A 21,693-nucleotide genomic window follows, 5' to 3' on the forward strand; every position below is an offset into this window, starting at 1 on the left:
GGATCCGCGTCCAACCCGACCCACAGGTGTCTGTGGAGACAATTCTCCTTGCCGTGGGAGACTTAGTTGGTCACGCCAACATTACTTATGCTTCTCGGATGAACAAAGGAGTGATAGTTTTTCTGACGGAGGAGCGTTTGGTATCTGACTTGATCGCGTGTGGCGTCACTGTGGGCGGGGAGTTCCTGCAGGTGTCCCCGCTCGCGGTGCCGTCGACGCGTGTCATTGTTTCGGGGGTTCCCCCGTTCATTCCCAACGACGCTCTGGAAAAAGAGCTGCAGCGTTACGGAAAGTTTGCTAGCGGTTTCCGAACTGTAGGTTTGGGCTGCAGGAGTGAGAAGCTGAGACATGTTCAGTCCTTCCGCAGACAGGTTTTCATGTTTCTTAGCTCTTCTGCTCAGACTCTGGACGTGTCCTTCCGCGTGAAGCACGGGGATGGCAGTTATTTGGTCTATGCCAGCACGGGAAATATGAAGTGCTTTGAGTGCGGAAACGCTGGGCATAAGCGCGCCGCCTGCCCTCACAGGGCAGCTGAAGGGCGGCCTGATGAGGCCGCTCCGGCCGCTCAGGTGGAGCAGGGGCTTGCCGCTGCAGAATCTGTGGGTGTGAGGGACCCCGCCCTTCTAACTGGTACGGATCCTGGTGAAGCTTGCAGCTCTGAGGCTGTTCAGAGCAGCAATAGTGAGGTTAATGTTAGAGACAACACTGTTGCTCCTGCCTCAGAGCTTCAGGAGGAGTCTGAAGGTGGTGTGAGTGTCAGTGTTGAGAATGTTGGCGGTATTTCTGACCATTCTAGTGGTGATAAAATGGGCACAGGGGTGACTGGTGAAGGGGTTGAGTGTGCAGATGGACAGTCTGCTGTTACTGATGATTTTTCTGCTGTGATTCCTCCTCCTGTCACCACAGACATGGAGCTGGATTCAGACTCTGACTGTGTCTCTCTGGCAGAGTCCCAGATATCGTCCGATGACATTTATTCACTTGAGGAAATCAATCACTTCCTAGAAGATTCATTTGGTAGACCAGTTAAAGTGGCTGATTATTTTCCAGATTTGGAGAAGTTCATTCTGACGTCACTAACTTTGCAGAAACAGGTTGACTTTAATATACTTGATGAAAAGAAACGGTTTCGATTAAAGAAACATGTCACTACCATTCGTAAACAGTTGAAGGCTTTGAAGGGTAAAAGCTCCAGAAGGTTGAAAATGAAGAAAAAGGGTGAAACACTGACGTAGTTATGACTGTGTGTGTGTGGATGATTCTTTTCCTGTTATTTTCTTCACTTTTCCTTCTTCACTCTATGTTTACATTTAAGGCAGGCTCTTTAAACATTAATGGTGGGAGGGATGCGGAAAAGAGGGCGATTATTAAAGACATTTTTGAAGATAAAGCTCTGGATATTTTGTTTTTACAGGAGACACATAGTGATGTACTGACTGAAGCGGTATGGGCTCTGTGGTGGAGGGGTCAGTCTTTCTTTTCTCATGGTACAGTCTTCTCTGCTGGTGTGGCGGTTCTTTTTTCACCTCGGCTGAGTCTTAATATCTTATCCGTTAGTGAGGTGGCCGCGGGCAGGTTCCTCACTGTGAGGGTTGAACTGAACGGGTTTAAATTTTGTTTGATTAACTTTTATGCACCTGCAGAAGGTGCTCACAGAATCCCCTTTTTCCTCACTTTAGAGGATTTTTTGAAGAACTGTGATCCAGGGGACGTTATAGTAATGGGCGGTGACTGGAACTGCACGTTAGATTTTACTTTAGGTAGAACAGGTGCAGAACCTCATTTCCAGTCATCATCGGTTTTATCAAAGATTGTTTCTGACTCTTCTTTGGTTGACGTGTGGCGGCTTAATAATCCCCAAACCAGACAATACACGTGGGCCAGGAATGTGGGTGGAAAATTGAGCCTCGCTAGACTGGACAGATTTTATATCACAGACAGTTTTAGAAACAGGGTTTATGGATGTTCCATTTATCCAGTTGCTTTTAGTGATCATCATATGATAACACTAGAATTACACCTTGGATCTTCTACAAGAGGAAGTTCATACTGGCATTTCAATGTGAAGCTTCTACTGGATAGAGTTTTTTGTGAGAAATTTGAGTTTTTTTGGGAGCTTTGGAGATGTAGAAGATCTGATTTTGTTTCTGTTAGCCAGTGGTGGGAGGTGGGTAAAGCACAAATACGGGTTTTCTGTCAGCAGTATACGAGCCATTCCACAGTTGCAACTAAGAGAGCAATATCTGCTTTGGAAAAAGAAATTTCTGGGCTAGAAAACACTTGTTCAACTCATAGTGCTTCACAAGGTCAATTACTTAAGAGCAGACGGGGTGAACTGAGTTCATTTCTCCGTGAAAGGGCTAAGGGAGCTTTAGTTCGAGCTCGGTTTATCACCATCAGAGACATGGATGCTCCCACGTCGTTCTTTTTCAACCTGGAGAAATCTGTTTCTAGGAAGAAACAGATGGTCTGTCTGCGCCTTCTTGATGGGACTGTTACTACGAGTCCGGCTGCCATGAGAACTCTTGCGGTGGATTTTTATAGCGGCTTATTCGGAAAAGAGGACTGCGACAGCGACTGTGTGGATCAGCTGATGGAGGGACTCCCACGACTGAGTGACGCAGACAGGGATCTTTTGGACTCTACAATCTCCATGGAGGAATTGACTGCTGCTGTGGGTCAGATGGCGCTCGGGAGGTCTCCTGGTTTGGATGGGCTGCCGGCGGATTTTTATAAACACTTCTGGAAGTGCCTGGGCCCGGATCTACTAGAGGTGTTCAAGGATTGCTCACAGACTGGATTGTTACCTTTCTCATGCCGTCATGCTGTTCTCTCTCTTCTTCCTAAGAAAGGAGACTTAACTCTCCTGAAGAACTGGAGACCGCTTGCCTTGCTCTGTACAGACTATAAGTTGCTCTCTAAGGTCCTGTCCAATAGACTTAAGAATGTTTTAGGTGTAATCATTCACAGAGATCAGTCCTATTGTGTGCCTGACCGATCTATTATGGACAATCTTTTTCTTGTACGTGATTTATTTGATGTTTGCAAACACTGTGACACCTCAGTTGGACTATTATCCTTGGATCAGGAGAAGGCCTTCGATAGGGTTGATCATATTTATTTATTTTCTGCTTTGAGAGCTTTTGGTTTTGGAGAGTTTTTTACGTCTTTGTTGGCTCTTTTGTATAAGGAGGCTTTTTGTTTAGTCAAGATTGGTGGCGGACTGAGCAGACCTGTTATGGTTCAGAGAGGGATTAGACAGGGATGTCCACTTTCTGGACAACTGTACGCTATTGCCATTGAACCTTTTCTCCATAGGCTACGTACTCTGCTTACAGGATTGATGTTACCAGAAATGTCCCACAAACCGTCTCTTGTGGTGTCTGCATATGCAGATGACGTAACGGTTTTTGTTCGACATCAGGCAGATATTGATTCTCTGTGCAATGTTCTGGATCTTTTCCAAAGGGCTTCTTCGGCTAAGGTGAACTGGGGTAAGAGCACCGCTCTATTGTTGGGACGTTGGTCGGGCTCCACATTGCCTCTTTTGCCTGGGAATCTTGATTGGAGAACGGAGGGGATGAAGTTTTTAGGAGTTTATTTGGGCAGTGACGTTTTTCAGAAAAAGAATTGGGAGGGTGTCATGGAGAGAGTGTGTGCCAGACTGTCTAAATGGAAATACCTGCTGCTTCAGCTTTCCTTCAGGGGTAGAGTTCTTGTTGTCAATAACTTGGTTGCCTCGACACTTTGGCATAGTATGATGGTGTTGCCTCCTCCTGCAAGCCTCATCACTGCTCTTCAAAAGACCGTGGTGGATTTCTTTTGGTCTGGTCATCATTGGCTAAGAGCTGCCATTCTCTACCTGCCGGTTGAGGAGGGCGGTCAGGGACTGATTGATATTTCGGCCCGTGTAGCCGCCTTTAGACTGCGGACAGCGCAGCGTCTGCTCCACGGTTTTGGACTGCCGTGGTTGGATACTGCATGTGTGCTGCTGAGGAAAGCTGGGGGTTATGGATTTGACAAACATTTGTTTCTGCCCCAGCTTCATACCTTGGACCTGACTGGACTTTCACCTTTCTACTGCTCTGTCCTACAAGCCTGGCGACTGTTGCTCTGCAAAAGGGAAATAGTTTCAACACCTGGAATATGGCTGTTCGAAGAACCCATTTTTGGAAACGACCTCCTCAACTCACAGATTCTGGTTTCTGCTACCATGAGGTCGAAGTTGAGAGATGCGGGCTGTGTGAAGCTTGGACATCTCCTAATGATTCCTGCTCCTGAGCTTTCTGCTTTTACCGGAATAAGATCTCTCAGAACATTGGAAAATCTCGTGAAGGAGATTTGTCTCTCCTTGCCTGTGTCCTATCAAACCTATGTGATGGATCCTATTGCATCTAGCCAGTGGGTGGATGGTGTGGATTTCATCTTTCCTCCTCTGCAGGTTTCTCCGGCCTGCGAGGGATGGCAGGAGGACGGAACTAAACTCCTGTCCTGGACTACTCCTCAAATAGGAACTTTTGAAACGATTGGGAAGAAGGCTTTATATCTTTTATGTGTTAAAGTTTTGAACTTGCGCTCCTTGATGGACGTCAGAGTGTCGAGGTGGGCTGAGTTGTTTGGCACGGGGTCTTCCCCGAGGGGCTGTTGGAGATCCTTGTACAAAGCTCCTGTTGAGAAACGGGTAGGTGACCTCCAGTGGAGGGTCGTACACGGGATCATAGCCACGAACAGATATCTGGTGCACCTTAATCCTGGCGCGGGAGATGGGTGTCCGTTCTGTTCTGTTGCAGAAACTGTGGAACATCTTTTTTTGCAGTGTCAACGTCTGACTGGACTTTTTTCTCTTCTTCGTTCTTTTTTTGAGGGGCTGGGAGAACAGTTTTCATCTGTGTGTTTCATTTATGGGCCAAAATATTTGGCCAGAAAGCAGAGAGTCCATGTTTTGTTAAATTTTCTTTCCGGTGAAGCCAAGTTGGCGGTATGGTTGACGAGGAAAAATCGGATACGGGGAGTTGGGTCTGACGATGTCCTGTTTCTTTTTAAAAGACTTTTGGTGGCAAGGTTGAACGTCGAATTTGGTTTTTATAGGCTCACACATGCACTTGATGTTTTTGAAAATATTTGGGCTGTACAAAATGTTTTGTGTTTCGTCAAGGATAACTCTTTAGTGGTAAATTTTTGAGTTTGTTTCTTTGTTTTTGTGTTTTTCTTTAATTTTTTGATGTGAATATTTTATTTGTTTAACGATGATTGGTCATTAAAGGTGTTTTGAAACTCAAACTCTTTCTTTCTTTCTTTCTTTCTTTCTTTCTTTCTTGCACTGCATGCTGGGAGATTGGTAGCGGCGTCAGCATGGACGGTGTGGGTGAGTGAGTGAGTTTGAGAGTTTGACAGAAAGTTTGTGTGGTTTAGTGCTCCTTTGTTCGTTTTCTATTTTGAGTTATTTACTGTTTTTAACGACTTTCACTGGTGAGTTTGGGGGATCAGCGGTTCACCCGCCTCGCCGGGATGGCGTCTCAGACGCCGTCCTTGTCCCTGAGGCATGGGATCCGCGTCCAACCCGACCCACAGGTGTCTGTGGAGACAATTCTCCTTGCCGTGGGAGACTTAGTTGGTCACGCCAACATTACTTATGCTTCTCGGATGAACAAAGGAGTGATAGTTTTTCTGACGGAGGAGCGTTTGGTATCTGACTTGATCGCGTGTGGCGTCACTGTGGGCGGGGAGTTCCTGCAGGTGTCCCCGCTCGCGGTGCCGTCGACGCGTGTCATTGTTTCGGGGGTTCCCCCGTTCATTCCCAACGACGCTCTGGAAAAAGAGCTGCAGCGTTACGGAAAGTTTGCTAGCGGTTTCCGAACTGTAGGTTTGGGCTGCAGGAGTGAGAAGCTGAGACATGTTCAGTCCTTCCGCAGACAGGTTTTCATGTTTCTTAGCTCTTCTGCTCAGACTCTGGACGTGTCCTTCCGCGTGAAGCACGGGGATGGCAGTTATTTGGTCTATGCCAGCACGGGAAATATGAAGTGCTTTGAGTGCGGAAACGCTGGGCATAAGCGCGCCGCCTGCCCTCACAGGGCAGCTGAAGGGCGGCCTGATGAGGCCGCTCCGGCCGCTCAGGTGGAGCAGGGGCTTGCCGCTGCAGAATCTGTGGGTGTGAGGGACCCCGCCCTTCTAACTGGTACGGATCCTGGTGAAGCTTGCAGCTCTGAGGCTGTTCAGAGCAGCAATAGTGAGGTTAATGTTAGAGACAACACTGTTGCTCCTGCCTCAGAGCTTCAGGAGGAGTCTGAAGGTGGTGTGAGTGTCAGTGTTGAGAATGTTGGCGGTATTTCTGACCATTCTAGTGGTGATAAAATGGGCACAGGGGTGACTGGTGAAGGGGTTGAGTGTGCAGATGGACAGTCTGCTGTTACTGATGATTTTTCTGCTGTGATTCCTCCTCCTGTCACCACAGACATGGAGCTGGATTCAGACTCTGACTGTGTCTCTCTGGCAGAGTCCCAGATATCGTCCGATGACATTTATTCACTTGAGGAAATCAATCACTTCCTAGAAGATTCATTTGGTAGACCAGTTAAAGTGGCTGATTATTTTCCAGATTTGGAGAAGTTCATTCTGACGTCACTAACTTTGCAGAAACAGGTTGACTTTAATATACTTGATGAAAAGAAACGGTTTCGATTAAAGAAACATGTCACTACCATTCGTAAACAGTTGAAGGCTTTGAAGGGTAAAAGCTCCAGAAGGTTGAAAATGAAGAAAAAGGGTGAAACACTGACGTAGTTATGACTGTGTGTGTGTGGATGATTCTTTTCCTGTTATTTTCTTCACTTTTCCTTCTTCACTCTATGTTTACATTTAAGGCAGGCTCTTTAAACATTAATGGTGGGAGGGATGCGGAAAAGAGGGCGATTATTAAAGACATTTTTGAAGATAAAGCTCTGGATATTTTGTTTTTACAGGAGACACATAGTGATGTACTGACTGAAGCAGAATGGGCTCTGTGGTGGAGGGGTCAGTCTTTCTTTTCTCATGGTACAGTCTTCTCTGCTGGTGTGGCGGTTCTTTTTTCACCTCGGCTGAGTCTTAATATCTTATCCGTTAGTGAGGTGGCCGCGGGCAGGTTCCTCACTGTGAGGGTTGAACTGAACGGGTTTAAATTTTGTTTGATTAACTTTTATGCACCTGCAGAAGGTGCTCACAGAATCCCCTTTTTCCTCACTTTAGAGGATTTTTTGAAGAACTGTGATCCAGGGGACGTTATAGTAATGGGCGGTGACTGGAACTGCACGTTAGATTTTACTTTAGATAGAACAGGTGCAGAACCTCATTTCCAGTCATCATCGGTTTTATCAAAGATTGTTTCTGACTCTTCTTTGGTTGACGTGTGGCGGCTTAATAATCCCCAAACCAGACAATACACGTGGGCCAGGAATGTGGGTGGAAAATTGAGCCTCGCTAGACTGGACAGATTTTATATCACAGACAGTTTTAGAAACAGGGTTTATGGATGTTCCATTTATCCAGTTGCTTTTAGTGATCATCATATGATAACACTAGAATTACACCTTGGATCTTCTACAAAAGGAAGTTCATACTGGCATTTCAATGTGAAGCTTCTACTGGATAGAGTTTTTTGTGAGAAATTTGAGTTTTTTTGGGAGCTTTGGAGATGTAGAAGATCTGATTTTGTTTCTGTTAGCCAGTGGTGGGAGGTGGGTAAAGCACAAATACGGGTTTTCTGTCAGCAGTATACGAGCCATTCCACAGTTGCAACTAAGAGAGCAATATCTGCTTTGGAAAAAGAAATTTCTGGGCTAGAAAACACTTGTTCAACTCATAGTGCTTCACAAGGTCAATTACTTAATAGCAGACGGGGTGAACTGAGTTCATTTCTCCGTGAAAGGGCTAAGGGAGCTTTAGTTCGAGCTCGGTTTATCACCATCAGGGACATGGATGCTCCCACGTCGTTCTTTTTCAACCTGGAGAAATCTGTTTCTAGGAAGAAACAGATGGTCTGTCTGCGCCTTCTTGATGGGACTGTTACTACGAGTCCGGCTGCCATGAGAACTCTTGCGGTGGATTTTTATAGCGGCTTATTCGGAAAAGAGGACTGCGACAGCGACTGTGTGGATCAGCTGATGGAGGGACTCCCACGACTGAGTGACGCAGACAGGGATCTTTTGGACTCTACAATCTCCATGGAGGAATTGACTGCTGCTGTGGGTCAGATGGCGCTCGGGAGGTCTCCTGGTTTGGATGGGCTGCCGGCGGATTTTTATAAACACTTCTGGAAGTGCCTGGGCCCGGATCTACTAGAGGTGTTCAAGGATTGCTCACAGACTGGATTGTTACCTTTCTCATGCCGTCATGCTGTTCTCTCTCTTCTTCCTAAGAAAGGAGACTTAACTCTCCTGAAAAACTGGAGACCGCTTGCCTTGCTCTGTACAGACTATAAGTTGCTCTCTAAGGTCCTGTCCAATAGACTTAAGAATGTTTTAGGTGTAATCATTCACAGAGATCAGTCCTATTGTGTGCCTGACCGATCTATTATGGACAATCTTTTTCTTGTACGTGATTTATTTGATGTTTGCAAACACTGTGACACCTCAGTTGGACTATTGTCCTTGGATCAGGAGAAGGCCTTCGATAGGGTTGATCATATTTATTTATTTTCTGCTTTGAGAGCTTTTGGTTTTGGAGAGTTTTTTACGTCTTTGTTGGCTCTTTTGTATAAGGAGGCTTTTTGTTTAGTCAAGATTGGTGGCGGACTGAGCAGACCTGTTATGGTTCAGAGAGGGATTAGACAGGGATGTCCACTTTCTGGACAACTGTACGCTATTGCCATTGAACCTTTTCTCCATAGGCTACGTACTCTGCTTACAGGATTGATGTTACCAGAAATGTCCCACAAACCGTCTCTTGTGGTGTCTGCATATGCAGATGACGTAACGGTTTTTGTTCGACATCAGGCAGATATTGATTCTCTGTGCAATGTTCTGGATCTTTTCCAAAGGGCTTCTTCGGCTAAGGTGAACTGGGGTAAGAGCACCGCTCTATTGTTGGGACGTTGGTCGGGCTCCACATTGCCTCTTTTGCCTGGGAATCTTGATTGGGGAACGGAGGGGATGAAGTTTTTGGGAGTTTATTTGGGCAGTGACGTTTTTCAGAAAAAGAATTGGGAGGGTGTCATGGAGAGAGTGTGTGCCAGACTGTCTAAATGGAAATACCTGCTGCTTCAGCTTTCCTTCAGGGGTAGAGTTCTTGTTGTCAATAACTTGGTTGCCTCGACACTTTGGCATAGTATGATGGTGTTGCCTCCTCCTGCAAGCCTTATCACTGCACTTCAAAAGACCGTGGTGGATTTCTTTTGGTCTGGTCATCATTGGCTAAGAGCTGCCATTCTCTACCTGCCGGTTGAGGAGGGCGGTCAGGGACTGATTGATATTTCGGCCCGTGTAGCCGCCTTTAGACTGCGGACAGCGCAGCGTCTGCTCCACGGTTTTGGACTGCCGTGGTTGGATACTGCATGTGTGCTGCTGAGGAAAGCTGGGGGTTATGGATTTGACAAACATTTGTTTCTGCCCCAGCTTCATACCTTGGACCTGACTGGACTTTCACCTTTCTACTGCTCTGTCCTACAAGCCTGGCGACTGTTGCTCTGCAAAAGGGAAATAGTTTCAACACCTGGAATATGGCTGTTCGAAGAACCCATTTTTGGAAACGACCTCCTCAACTCACAGATTCTGGTTTCTGCTACCATGAAGTCGAAGTTGAGAGATGCGGGCTGTGTGAAGCTTGGACATCTCCTAATGACTCCTGCTCCTGAGCTTTCTGCTTTTACCGGAATAAGATCTCTCAGAACATTGGAAAATCTCGTGAAGGAGATTTGTCTCTCCTTGCCTGTGTCCTATCAAACCTATGTGATGGATCCTATTGCATCTAGCCAGTGGGTGGATGGTGTGGATTTCATCTTTCCTCCTCTGCAGGTTTCTCCGGCCTGCGAGGGATGGCAGGAGGACGGAACTAAACTCCTGTCCTGGACTACTCCTCAAATAGGAACTTTTGAAACGATTGGGAAGAAGGCTTTATATCTTTTATGTGTTAAAGTTTTGAACTTGCGCTCCTTGATGGACGTCAGAGTGTCGAGGTGGGCTGAGTTGTTTGGCACGGGGTCTTCCCCGAGGGGCTGTTGGAGATCCCTGTACAAAGCTCCTGTTGAGAAACGGGTAGGTGACCTCCAGTGGAGGGTCGTACACGGGATCATAGCCACGAACAGATATCTGGTGCACCTTAATCCTGGCGCGGGGGATGGGTGTCCGTTCTGTTCTGTTGCAGAAACTGTGGAACATCTTTTTTTGCAGTGTCAACGTCTGACTGGACTTTTTTCTCTTCTTCGTTCTTTTTTTGAGGGGCTGGGAGAACAGTTTTCATCTGTGTGTTTCATTTATGGGCCAAAATATTTGGCCAGAAAGCGGAGAGTCCATGTTTTGTTAAATTTTCTTTCCGGTGAAGCCAAGTTGGCGGTATGGTTGACGAGGAAAAATCGGATACGGGGAGTTGGGTCTGACGATGTCCTGTTTCTTTTTAAAAGACTTTTGGTGGCAAGGTTGAACGTCGAATTTGGTTTTTATAGGCTCACACATGCACTTGATGTTTTTGAAAATATTTGGGCTGTACAAAATGTTTTGTGTTTCGTCAAGGATGACTCTTTAGTGGTAAATTTTTGAGTTTGTTTCTTTGTTTTTGTGTTTTTCTTTAATTTTTTGATGTGAATATTTTATTTGTTTAATGATGATTGGTCATTAAAGGTGTTTTGAAACTCAAACTCTTTCTTTCTTTCTTTCTTTCTTCCTTTCTTTCTTTCTTTCTTTCAGATGTGTTCACATCAGGTTATACCAACTGCTGCAGTTGTTTAAGTTTGATTAACTGGTTCCCTCTGTGTATATAAGACTAAATTTAAAATTCTTGTGGAAATTAAAATTAAAATGCTGCGTCGTCTTTTTTTGGATTACGGTTTAGTGCAGTCGCGTTTTGTAGTTTTGTCAAGCTTAAAATTAGCTCGGAAATTCAAGTAAATCTTTTATAAGTTCTTATGTTCTCATTAAAGTTTCTTTATAGTTTTAACTGTGTTGGTGTCACAAAGTCTCTGGTTTTCTTGAACTTGAGTCTCTCAAAAGCTACATTAAAATCTGACCACTATGGATGCAGCGGTAGAGTTTTGTGCAGTGGGAACACCATTTCTGCTTCCACCTGTTCAATCTGACCCCAATGACCACAGTAACCTGACCTGTTTCTGACCATGTCCCCTGACTTGTTTTTGCTCCTGCATTGGTCGTGTTTTCCACACAGTGGGGGACCTTTCTGTGCGGAGTTTGGATGTTCTCCCCGTGCATGCGTGAGATTTCTCTGGGGACTCCGGCTTCCTCCCACCATCAAAAAACGTGCTTCATAGGTTAATAGGTTACTCTAAATTGTCCCTAGGTGTGAATGCGAGTGTATATGGCTGTGTGATTATGGCCCTGCATCAGACTGGCAACCTGTCCAGGGTGTACCCTGCCTTCACCCAAGAGTGGCTGGGATAGGCTCCGGCAGCCCTACGACCCCGAAAGGGACAAAAACATGCAAATGACTGATTATTTCTTATTCTTTTCTGCTTTGTAGCACTATCATCTAAAATATGCTCCCAATCCAGGCTGGTCCCCTCTTGAAATCTCAGTGGGATTTCCTTCATATATTACAAAGTTTTCTTTCCATGAAATGTTTCACATTATATACTTGATCAACTAATGTACTGTATGTCTATGTCAACAGAGTATTCTGAGCATCCTCTCAGCAGTTTAACTGGAACAATAGTGATCCATGTTATCTGTCCACACAGACAGAAAGAAACCAGTTCCCGATTGGACAACTGGTTGTTGGGGTGCGACAGGTATCAGAAGCTAAAAACAAATATCTGAAGTTGTATGTTTGCCTTACAAATTCAGAAATGGTTTAAAATGGTGCATTAAAGACTTTCCAATGTTAGAATTAAATAAAAAACAAAAGTCCCTTTTGCTGCCAAGATTATTTTGTTTGGGTTAGCAGTTTGAAATACAGCCCTGTTTATTCTGACGAACAATGTGGGCATTAGGTATAAAACACCCTCCTTACTCTTATAAACATACACAACTACAGCTGTGAGCATCCTGCTTTAATAACATCATTAACCTTTTCCAGGAGTTTAATTCCTTTCCTGGTCTTTTTTTCAGCTAATTATACAAGCTGGGAGATGTTGAATTCTGCCAGCGCCACATAAAAAAAGTACTTGCATTTGTATAGAAGGTGCCAAAAGCATACAACTGTCAAATTAACACTTTGTAAAGTTTTTATGAGGGTAAAAAACAATAAAAACAATTCATTTTATGGCAAATACCTGAGCAATAAATGAATATATACTTATATGTGTGCTTTAGGTATGCTACCCAAAAAATTATCTGCTAATTTAAAGCACGTTTATGTGGACGTTTTCTCATGATGAAAGACATGAATGAAAAAAATTCAACTTAAAACTAGGATCAAAATTGTATTTCTCACATTGTGAGTCAGGAGCAGATGCAAAAATGTAATTGGAAAAAGCTTGGTGGCTACATGTGGCATAGAAGCTTCACTCGGCAGACCACAAGCTCCCTGCTCCATCCTGATCCTCTTGTAGACAAATAGATCCAAGAACGTCTTCGTTTTCCTCGTCTGAGCTGACATCTGGCTAAAAATTGGATAGCTCCAATAGTGTTCGCCACTTTTGTTGCACTGGTAATATTAAATTGGGGTTGTAAGGGGCTGCAAGCTAGAGAGAGAGAGTGCAAAAAGATGGATGATGGGGAAGGGAGCAGGCTTACTCTGCACCAACAGTCTCTCAGTCGACTCAGAGGCAAATTTCTAATAAACTAGTGCCACTCTACAGAAACTATGTGCTAGAAAATAACACAGGTTTTTGGATTTTGCTAAAAACAACATGCACAATTAACCCTTGTGCTATCCTAGGCACTTTAATATTGGGAGTCGGGTCATCTAGACCCACTAGACAGTGCTCTGAACCTTTTTTCTTCATTGATTTGTGAACCTCACTGGTGTCCATGGATTACATGAAATCTTTCCACCTTTATCCACCTTTGTTATTGTAGGAATGACACGTCAATGTAAGGGTGGGGTAATCTAAGATAGCACAAGGGTTAAAAGACCACTGGGAACGCTTTTATAATAAATTAAAAATGATTAGAGTGGGACTTTAACTACTTCCAGGCTCACTGGGTTGCTGAAGCCTGTCCCAGCTACTCCTGGGGGAAGGCAGAATAAACCCTGGACAGGTCACCAGTCTATCGCAGGCCATGAATAATATGCATCCAAATACAAAAAAGTAGACTTGTATTATAACTATGTACATAATAGGTAGAACAGCATAAATATTGCATAGAATCTTGCTAGTATTTTATTTATTTTGTTGAAAAATGAAAAGTAGGATTCTTCCTGATTTTCACATGATCTGAATAACAAAATGATTTAAATCAATTAAAATTATTTAGCTATGACCTACAACGTGTTGACTTGGAGCAACCCGACATAGCAGTTTCAATAAATTCCAGCAAATGGCTGTCATTGTCAAAAAAATTAAGATAATGTCAAGTCTTCCAGAAAAACTGAAAATGCAGCATTAGTGTTGGCAAAAACTAATTGACTAAAACAGACCCTATCTTTTGCTGTAGTAATAGGGCCTTCTGAACACACAGACCTCATTTCCTCACACATGTCCACCTCCCATATGTTTCCACTTAATGTCCCCAAGCAGCGTACGGAGTGAAAACACAGCCCTGGAAGAAGCAGCTGGCATGAAGTCCAGCCGTATGAAATAAATGTTTAACTCTGAAACCAGTAAAGGATGTAAAGGTAATCTTCATCAAATGAGTCTGCCAGGTCGTAAATAAAAAGATATAAAACACTTAAATGAATCTAAACACCCTAAAACTAATTATCACGCAGGAAAGGTTTCACAAGTAAAAATGTAAGGAAATGTCTACAAAATGAACATGCAAAAACATTGTTCACTTCCATAAAGGATAATGACAATTTTATACTAAACGCCAAACCAACACAGAATAAAGTGTTTTTTTGTTGGAGCTAGAGCTCGAAGCTGGAAAAGCTGGAAAAAATTCAACTTGAATTTGAAGGGACTAAAAATCTATAAAATATGGAAGCCACGTGTTTGTTGTTAAGGCTTTTAAATATCGCTATGTGTTTTGCAGTAGTTGCAACATAAGGGTCCGGCAACAGACATCCCTAAAAGTCTCTGACCTCCAACAAGCAAAGCAGCTGGAGAAATGATCAAAATCACCTGATTTGCCTCAGGAGCTCGGCTCACAAAAATGAACGAGAGTTGGACTCTCAGTCTTCTCCTCCTTACATTGTGGACACATGGTAAACGTTAGAGACAGTTCAGTTTACTATGTGTGCCGGAGAACAGGAAAGAAAACCTGAATAAAAAATGAAACCTTTTAGGCTTTTCATGATTTGCTAAATTTGTCTGTCAAATGTATCTGTTTCTTCAGAAATACTACAACTCAATTCAATTCAATTTTATTTACCGGTATATAGCCCAAATTCACAATAGTCATCTCAGTGGGCTTCGTATCTGCCGGATTTTACATATCAAAGAAACCAACTGAAGACAAAATGAAATGTCTTTAACCTCATTAATATTATGCAAGATCTTCTAAAAAATACATTTTTGAATCTTAGATGTGCAACGCATTAAATTTTCCTTTACGTATAAAAAAAAGAAAATAAATTTTCCTCTTTTTTTTTAGTAAAAATCTGTTAACCAAGGATCGATCAATTTGACCCAGTTTTACTTAGTAATTTGATTACGTTGTAATGCTGCCATTCCTGTGATAAAATTGACACAGGGAGGATTAGCAACAGTCAAATCCCTAATCTCAGAAGAGATCTGAAAGGACAGACTAGGCAGTGGCTGCTGAATTTTTAGACGTCAGGAGGAGGCTGAGAGTCCCAACAGAAAACATGCACAATGCTTGAGGGCACCCACACCTAAATACCAATTATGAGAGACCCTCACTCAAAATAGAATAGCATTTAACCAAACTAAGACCTAATTTTTAGACATTTTAACTAAGACATAATTTTAAGGACATGGAGTTCTGAGAGCTGTTAAATTTGAAAATAGATCAGAAGGAACATATTTTTATTTTAATCAATATATCTTGTTTTTTTTTTAAATAACAGCACAGTTTAAAAGAGTTGAAATTAAGCAAAAAAGACCATTGTAGAATGAGTATGTAAAACCATAAATATTGACAGGTGTTGTAAAACTCAGGGATAGTGCACAAAACCTTAAGATCCTCTCGATCTCAGAAATCTGCTGCTCTGTCTTCTGGCATTCCTGGCTAATAGCATCATTACTGACTCTGTCCGGCTAAATGCGGGCTCCTTGTAATCTCATGCAGGCGGGGTGTTCGGCCACAGAATTGCTCTGGAAAGAAGGAAACAAAGCCAAAAAGAGAGCTGGTAGGAAAAGGCACCGAACACCAACAAAGAGAGCTTTTTAGATGGGAGAGCCTTTGATCTCGCAGGAAAGGTAGAAGCTGCTGCATCATCCCCTCTCATCAGTCTGCAACCATCTCCCTCTAACTAAAGACAACTGACGAGAAAATGTGAGCAGGCAAGGCCATCAGCTGAGAGAAACAGGCTGTAGTTAAAACAAATAATAGGTCTAAATGAGAATAACTCCAAACTAAATGTTTGGAGAATTATTTTTGAAGATCTTGATGATGTTAAGCAGAAACTTGTTTCCTAACTGTATGATTCCGTTTATCTGTGCATCTTTTCATTTAGAAGGCAGACATTGATATTTTCCCCCTTTTTTCATCTTTCATCTTCATAATGAAGGATCCTGGAAGTGTTTTCTGTCTAAATTATAGGGTCTCTTTTAAATAGCCAATCACCTTTTGCAGGAGGCAGGATATCGTGCTGTGCATGCTAACGTGTGGAGGAACGAAGATGCTCCTTAGTTAAAAAATAGGTTTTTACTAACATAATAACTGTAGGAAAAGTGTTTAATTTAGTTTTCCCTAAAATGTTTTTGAGTACAAAAAAACCTTTCCTTTAATTGGGGGAATTTTCTTTTGCAGTTAGTTTAATTGATCATAATACCTTCCATGATTCTGTAAGATGTTAGTATTAAATGTGCAGCTTTTTCTATCTTTTTACAATGATTTGAATAAAAAAATACTCAGAAATGCAATTTTACGCTTAATTTTCTTTATATATGTCCTCCATCATGAGAAAAATGCCACAAGAACATGTTAACAACCCAATTTTAATGGAGTGGGTCTTTAAAACAAGCTTTCCCCAAAGAACACGGACTCAGCTCAGCCAAATGCAATCAATTCCTCTATTATTTATTTACAGGACCTAAATTTAAGTAGCCTTGAGATGGAAAAAGTATTTCTTGGTTTTAGAAGTACTGATTCTGACCATCAACCCCTAAAAAAGATATTTTGTCTCTTCAAAAAGTTGGTTTGTCTTACATTTTGTACAGGTTCTTTACATGAAGCTATCGTTGGAATTAAAACCAAAAACTAGAGTCATTGGATGTCGTTACACACAATCTCTGTATTTCAGCAAAGGACCAGCTAAGTGACCCCGGTCTTTCATTCTTTGGCTCCCTCCAGGATAAAGGAAAAGGGGGAGACTTCCTGGTTGATCTTCCCACATAGGCTTGACCCCAAAATCCAAGCGCTCTTTTGTTGCTGCCCTCTCCACAACAAAGAACCACAGAAACACAGACTAACTGTTGGGTTTACAGTGTGAGATTCGTGTAAAAGCAAAGCTCTTATTTGAAGGAGCAACGGCCAAATGAAAAAAAGACAAATGGATCTCGGTCTGAAGGAAACAGGTTCTCAAGAGTCTTCACCAAAACATGACTCGCTCAATCACAACATCTGAGGATCTGCTGGAAGAAGGTGGTCAGACCATTTGGTAAAATGTTTAGCTACCCGTGCTGGCAGTTGCTTTACGAATCATTCCTATACTCCCTTGGGGGGTTTCAAGGAGCGTCTGACAAGCTCGTAAACTTTTTAAGAAGCAAACAAATGTCCCTTGAAGCGAGGGCCAAACAAACATCTTAGAGAGGAGCAAACGGAGGAGCTCACTCTTGTCTCAGCTGTTTTGTATGAGGAACTCTATGACAGTTCAACGTGAAAACAAACCCTGAACACAAAGCTGTGTCTGATCCTCAGCATCACAGTTCTTTTGTATACTTTTCCCCAGAGGAACACAATAATGCATTCCTCCTTTATTACACTCCTATACTCTGAACATTTTTCCTCCTCTAGAATAATTATTGTTTTAGGCACAGAGCTTGCAGATTGAATATGTGATTAAGGAAATGTGCTTCAAAAGAATTTGGGACATGCTGAAGTTAAGAAGAAAGAAAACATCTGGAATAGGAATTTGTATCTCCAACCCATGGAGCATCTACATCCTTTCATGTCTGTCAGATTTCTTGGATCTATACATTTTTAGTCAAAGCGGCTTGAAAGATGTTGAAACTGAGAGGGAGAAATCAAAGAAAGTTTTTCAAAGATTCCCAAGATTGTCTCGGTATGCTTGGTTGGGCTTGTGAGGGGCTGTACACTAACGGATCAGCATTTAAACAGAAGGATGTCGGGAAGTAGGTGAGGACTCACACAGTCAGGCAATCCCGCTCACAACTTAAAAGGCAATTTCCCATGAACTCTGCAGAAACAATATTCTAGAAAACTACTTTTTGCATTTTGGCAAAAAAATTGCATAATCATGATTAAAAACCACTTACAACAGAAAGATGATTGGAGTAAAACTTTAAACCTCTCAGAATTCATAAACATCTCATCACAACAAACCATAGAATTAGAAAGGTGTTCCTACATTTTTATGAGAAAAAAAACATGCTTTAGATGATAGAAAAGTTAAATGTTCCTCTCATATGGAGAAATCAGTACCATATACATAATTGACTTATGTTAAATGCTGTTAATCCCTGGCAGAGAATTAAAAACCTGATCATGTCTGTATCTGGAGTTATAAATATCACTGGAAATGAGTTTTGACTGGAAGCCAGCACCTTTGACCTCTGAGTCAGAGTTAGGCAGCCTCATCATATGTTCTAGCTGAGAATCATAGAGCACCCCAGAGTGGTTGTAATCTTGAAGAACAGTAACACTGGAAGAATGCTAATGATGGTGACCGTCAGACTGAACATCTGGGACCACATCCCCAGAGTCTCACCTCAGGAGGTGTGAAGAACATTCTGTTTGGGTTAGGAGCAAACTATTTACAGCACAAAGAAGAATTTGAAAGAAAAAAAAAAACAAATCAGGTGAAGGCATGGATTGAACTCTTACTCCTAAATGGTGGCTTCATTACCTGGGTCATGGAATGGCACCAGGGCGAAGTTGTACAAAGGTCTTTTGGGTCTGCTCAGAGATGTTTCCAGAATTTTGGATGCCCCCTCGATGACCTGAACTAAGTCGTCGTACATGGATCCGGTGACATCAAACACGAACGCCAGGGTGGACGCGCCCTCGGGGATGTCCTCATTTCTGACCGGTGCGCCTGTGTCCTGACCCGCGCAAAGCGCCGCGGACAGCGCCAGTGCCACCAAAAGGAGTGCGCGGCCCATGTCAGATCCAAAGGTTTTTGCTGATGGATATGTTACTGTCTCGGTTGGAAGCGCCAGGGTAAGTCCCGACATGAAAGCAGGAACATGAGAACCGTTCCAGAGGAGAGCTCTCAGCATAAGTCAATAGTGGGAACTTTCCTCTTTGGTGCCTTCACCCGCGCGCTGCGTCTCGCGGCTCTGTCAGCTGAACTTCTGCTGGCACCAGCTGGAGCAGCGCCTGCAGAGTCAGGAGCTTGTTCAGATCCGTCTTTAAAAGACCACCTCTCAGCTGACCCTCACGACTCTAAGACGCGCCATTGGACGAGAGGCTCATTATGGCCTCAAGGCGCTCAGCTCGTAACTTTATTGTACATGGAGGTAACGGTTTGAGCCCAAGTTGCTCTTTATACAAAGAAAAGCTCCTTTTCTTTGTATAAAAGTCATAAAAGTGTATAGATGCCTGGGGTCAAATGAAATATGTGGACTAAAATTTTTGTTTTTCAGAGTCCTGCTTTGTATATTAGCATTTATTGCTAATACATTAAATCAATGTTTGAATAGATATATGATTCAAATAAGTTTAATGCGCAAGATTTTTTGTAAAGTTAAATATGTTTTTAAAAACTCTTAGTAATTTTCTGTGTATGTGTTGCCATCTAGCGGTTGTTTGTGGGTATTCCATCCGGATCAAAGGATTTACATTATTACATCGTATCGCAATTAAAATGTACGTGCACGTTTTTTATATTAAATGTGTGTTATAAATATGGAAGGATTTGTTCAAAATATAATATGTTTAAATACTAAAAACGAAAACTGTCAACACAATAAAAAAGGTGAAAAATCGTTCTTGAATTCATAAAACATATATTTCTATAATGTAACTTGCATATGCAAAATCATAAATTTGATTTTATTTTAAAATTTTTTACTGTAGGATATAATTCAAGAAAGGTTTACAGTAATCTAAAAATGCATCATTTCCTCTATTGTTTTTCCTACTATATTGGTTCCGGCCTGATAATAGACTAGTGTTTCAGTCCCATAACGACTGCACACTCTTATAAAACAATATCAGACATTTCTTACAGACAAAAACATTTGCATGACACAAAACTTTTCTTACCCATGCATTTATTATTTCAAATCATTTGAGATTTTGTTTTATTGTCTTTCATTTTAAATGAGTGACATCATTCGTAATAGGTTATTTAGGTTTTAGTTTTAATTGTAATTTTGTTGTAGTTATAATTTTTTTCAGTGCCTGAGGTTTTTTCCTGAAGAGTTTAATCTATCTTTGCTCTCCAGCAATAGATTGCTTCAGAAATCCCAAACTTGTAGCAGAACTGGACTCATTTAAAAAAAGTATCAAACACAAGCATCCAATTTGGCATATTTCACTCATCAGTAGCTCTATTGACAACTGTTCTTTAGTTCTTTAATGTAAAGACCTTTCAACCACCAATAGTATTGCTGAAAACAATACAGTAACACTATAACAATAGTAAAAGAAAAGCCCCAATGTTTTTACCCCAACAACAGGACTAAAGTTAAAGTGTCCCAGTACTGCTGCAACAGGAGAAAAGAGTTTTAATATTCCTTCTGGCTTCATCTTCCGTTTTTTTTAAAAATAATTTACAAGCAAGACTTATTCTTAAAAAAAAACTTTGCTTTTTTACCAAATCTGGCTAATTTGGGTAAAAGCTTAACTCTGTATAATATTATGAGAAAACAGATGAAATTACAATATATATATTATATATATTATTATATATTATTATGATATATTATATATATATTATATATAAATTTATATATATATATATAGGGCACTATAGGATACTATAGGACATAAGTGCTTAATAACCTTCCTTTTGTGTTTTATTCATAAGGATTATTCCAGCATTACAGACCTAAGGCAAGTTAGCAACACTAAGGGGCGCTATTCCTCCATTGCAATGTCTACTTTCTATACAGAAAGTGATAAGAGGAAGGCAGAATGTTTCAAATCACCCCTCTGAATGAGCAAAAAAAAAAAAGTCTTCATGGATTATTTTGACAGCTTATCACAGGAGGACGGAAACATTCAAATGAGAGGCACGACCTCAAAAAACAAGATTTGTTAAAGAGATGGCAGAGATCATCTGCTGATGGGGACTTTGCATCATAAACAAATAGTTGTGGCTTAGTTGAAAATTCACAGGATGGTAATTACGCAACATGACTGCATAAATAAATCGGGATTGAAAGAACCTGCAAAGTCCTGCTTCCAGCGTGCCTGCACAGAAAAAAAGATGACTGACCACCCACGGTCACAGTAATATGATGTATAAACAACATCAGATTTGATGGAGGCAAAGCACAAACTAGTAACAGAAGCTGGCATTAAAGCACAATAACAATAAGAATTTTCCAAATATTATAATGTGTTGAATTTGAAAATCCCTACTTGGAAGTTTCAAGACCATTTTACAAAGCCCTCAGTAAAAAGAAACATTTTCTAACATTCATAAAGTTACAGCAAGACAAATTAAAACAAATCTAATTACCTGGAAATATTTGAGCAAGTAAATTATGTCTACTCAACACACTGCTATACTCAAATAAGAGTTAAAAAAAATCTCTAACTTAGATCCCTAGATGCAGTTCTGTCAAAAGTAAAAGTTGTGTTATCAGGGATAGTTGAAAAAGCTGAACATTCAGTTCAGATGAAGCTGGTACATTTGGAGGAACATCGCTAAGCAGTTCAGAAAAGCCCTCACTATCTGAATGTATAACAAGATCCTTTCTACACTGACTGTTCTGTCATAAGGTTTTCCAGCAACTCAAACCTACCTCTTCCACAAAAGTCAATGAATCAGTGGATCACTTTTAAAGAGGCTGTATAATGAAATAAAAACTTTCTGCACTCCTGTTTTTTCAGGTACATAAAAAACACGCAATTTGCCCTGTGATTCATGTTGGCAGGTGTCATGTTCTGGCAAGGTTTGGGGGCTTGGCAG

General features: G+C 41.8%; 1 protein-coding gene across 2 annotated transcripts in view; it reads right to left on the reverse strand.

Annotated features, from left to right (window-relative positions):
* The window catches only part of hmcn1 (hemicentin 1), an 88,869-nt gene extending 69,426 nt beyond the window's left edge, over positions 1–19,443 (reverse strand). Inside the window, exon 1 of one of the 2 annotated variants that reach the window (XM_023954310.1) lies at positions 18,457–19,443. In XM_023954310.1, the coding sequence (XP_023810078.1) occupies positions 18,457–18,829 (373 nt within the window). In that variant the 5' untranslated portion in view covers positions 18,830–19,443. The remainder of the gene's footprint in view (positions 1–18,456) is intronic. The other variant, XM_023954311.1, reaches the window with a different exon arrangement.
* Between the last annotated feature and the right edge of the window lie 2,250 nt (positions 19,444–21,693).

This window comes from Oryzias latipes, chromosome 4 (genome assembly GCF_002234675.1).
Source record: "Oryzias latipes chromosome 4, ASM223467v1".
NCBI lineage: Eukaryota > Metazoa > Chordata > Actinopteri > Beloniformes > Adrianichthyidae > Oryzias > Oryzias latipes.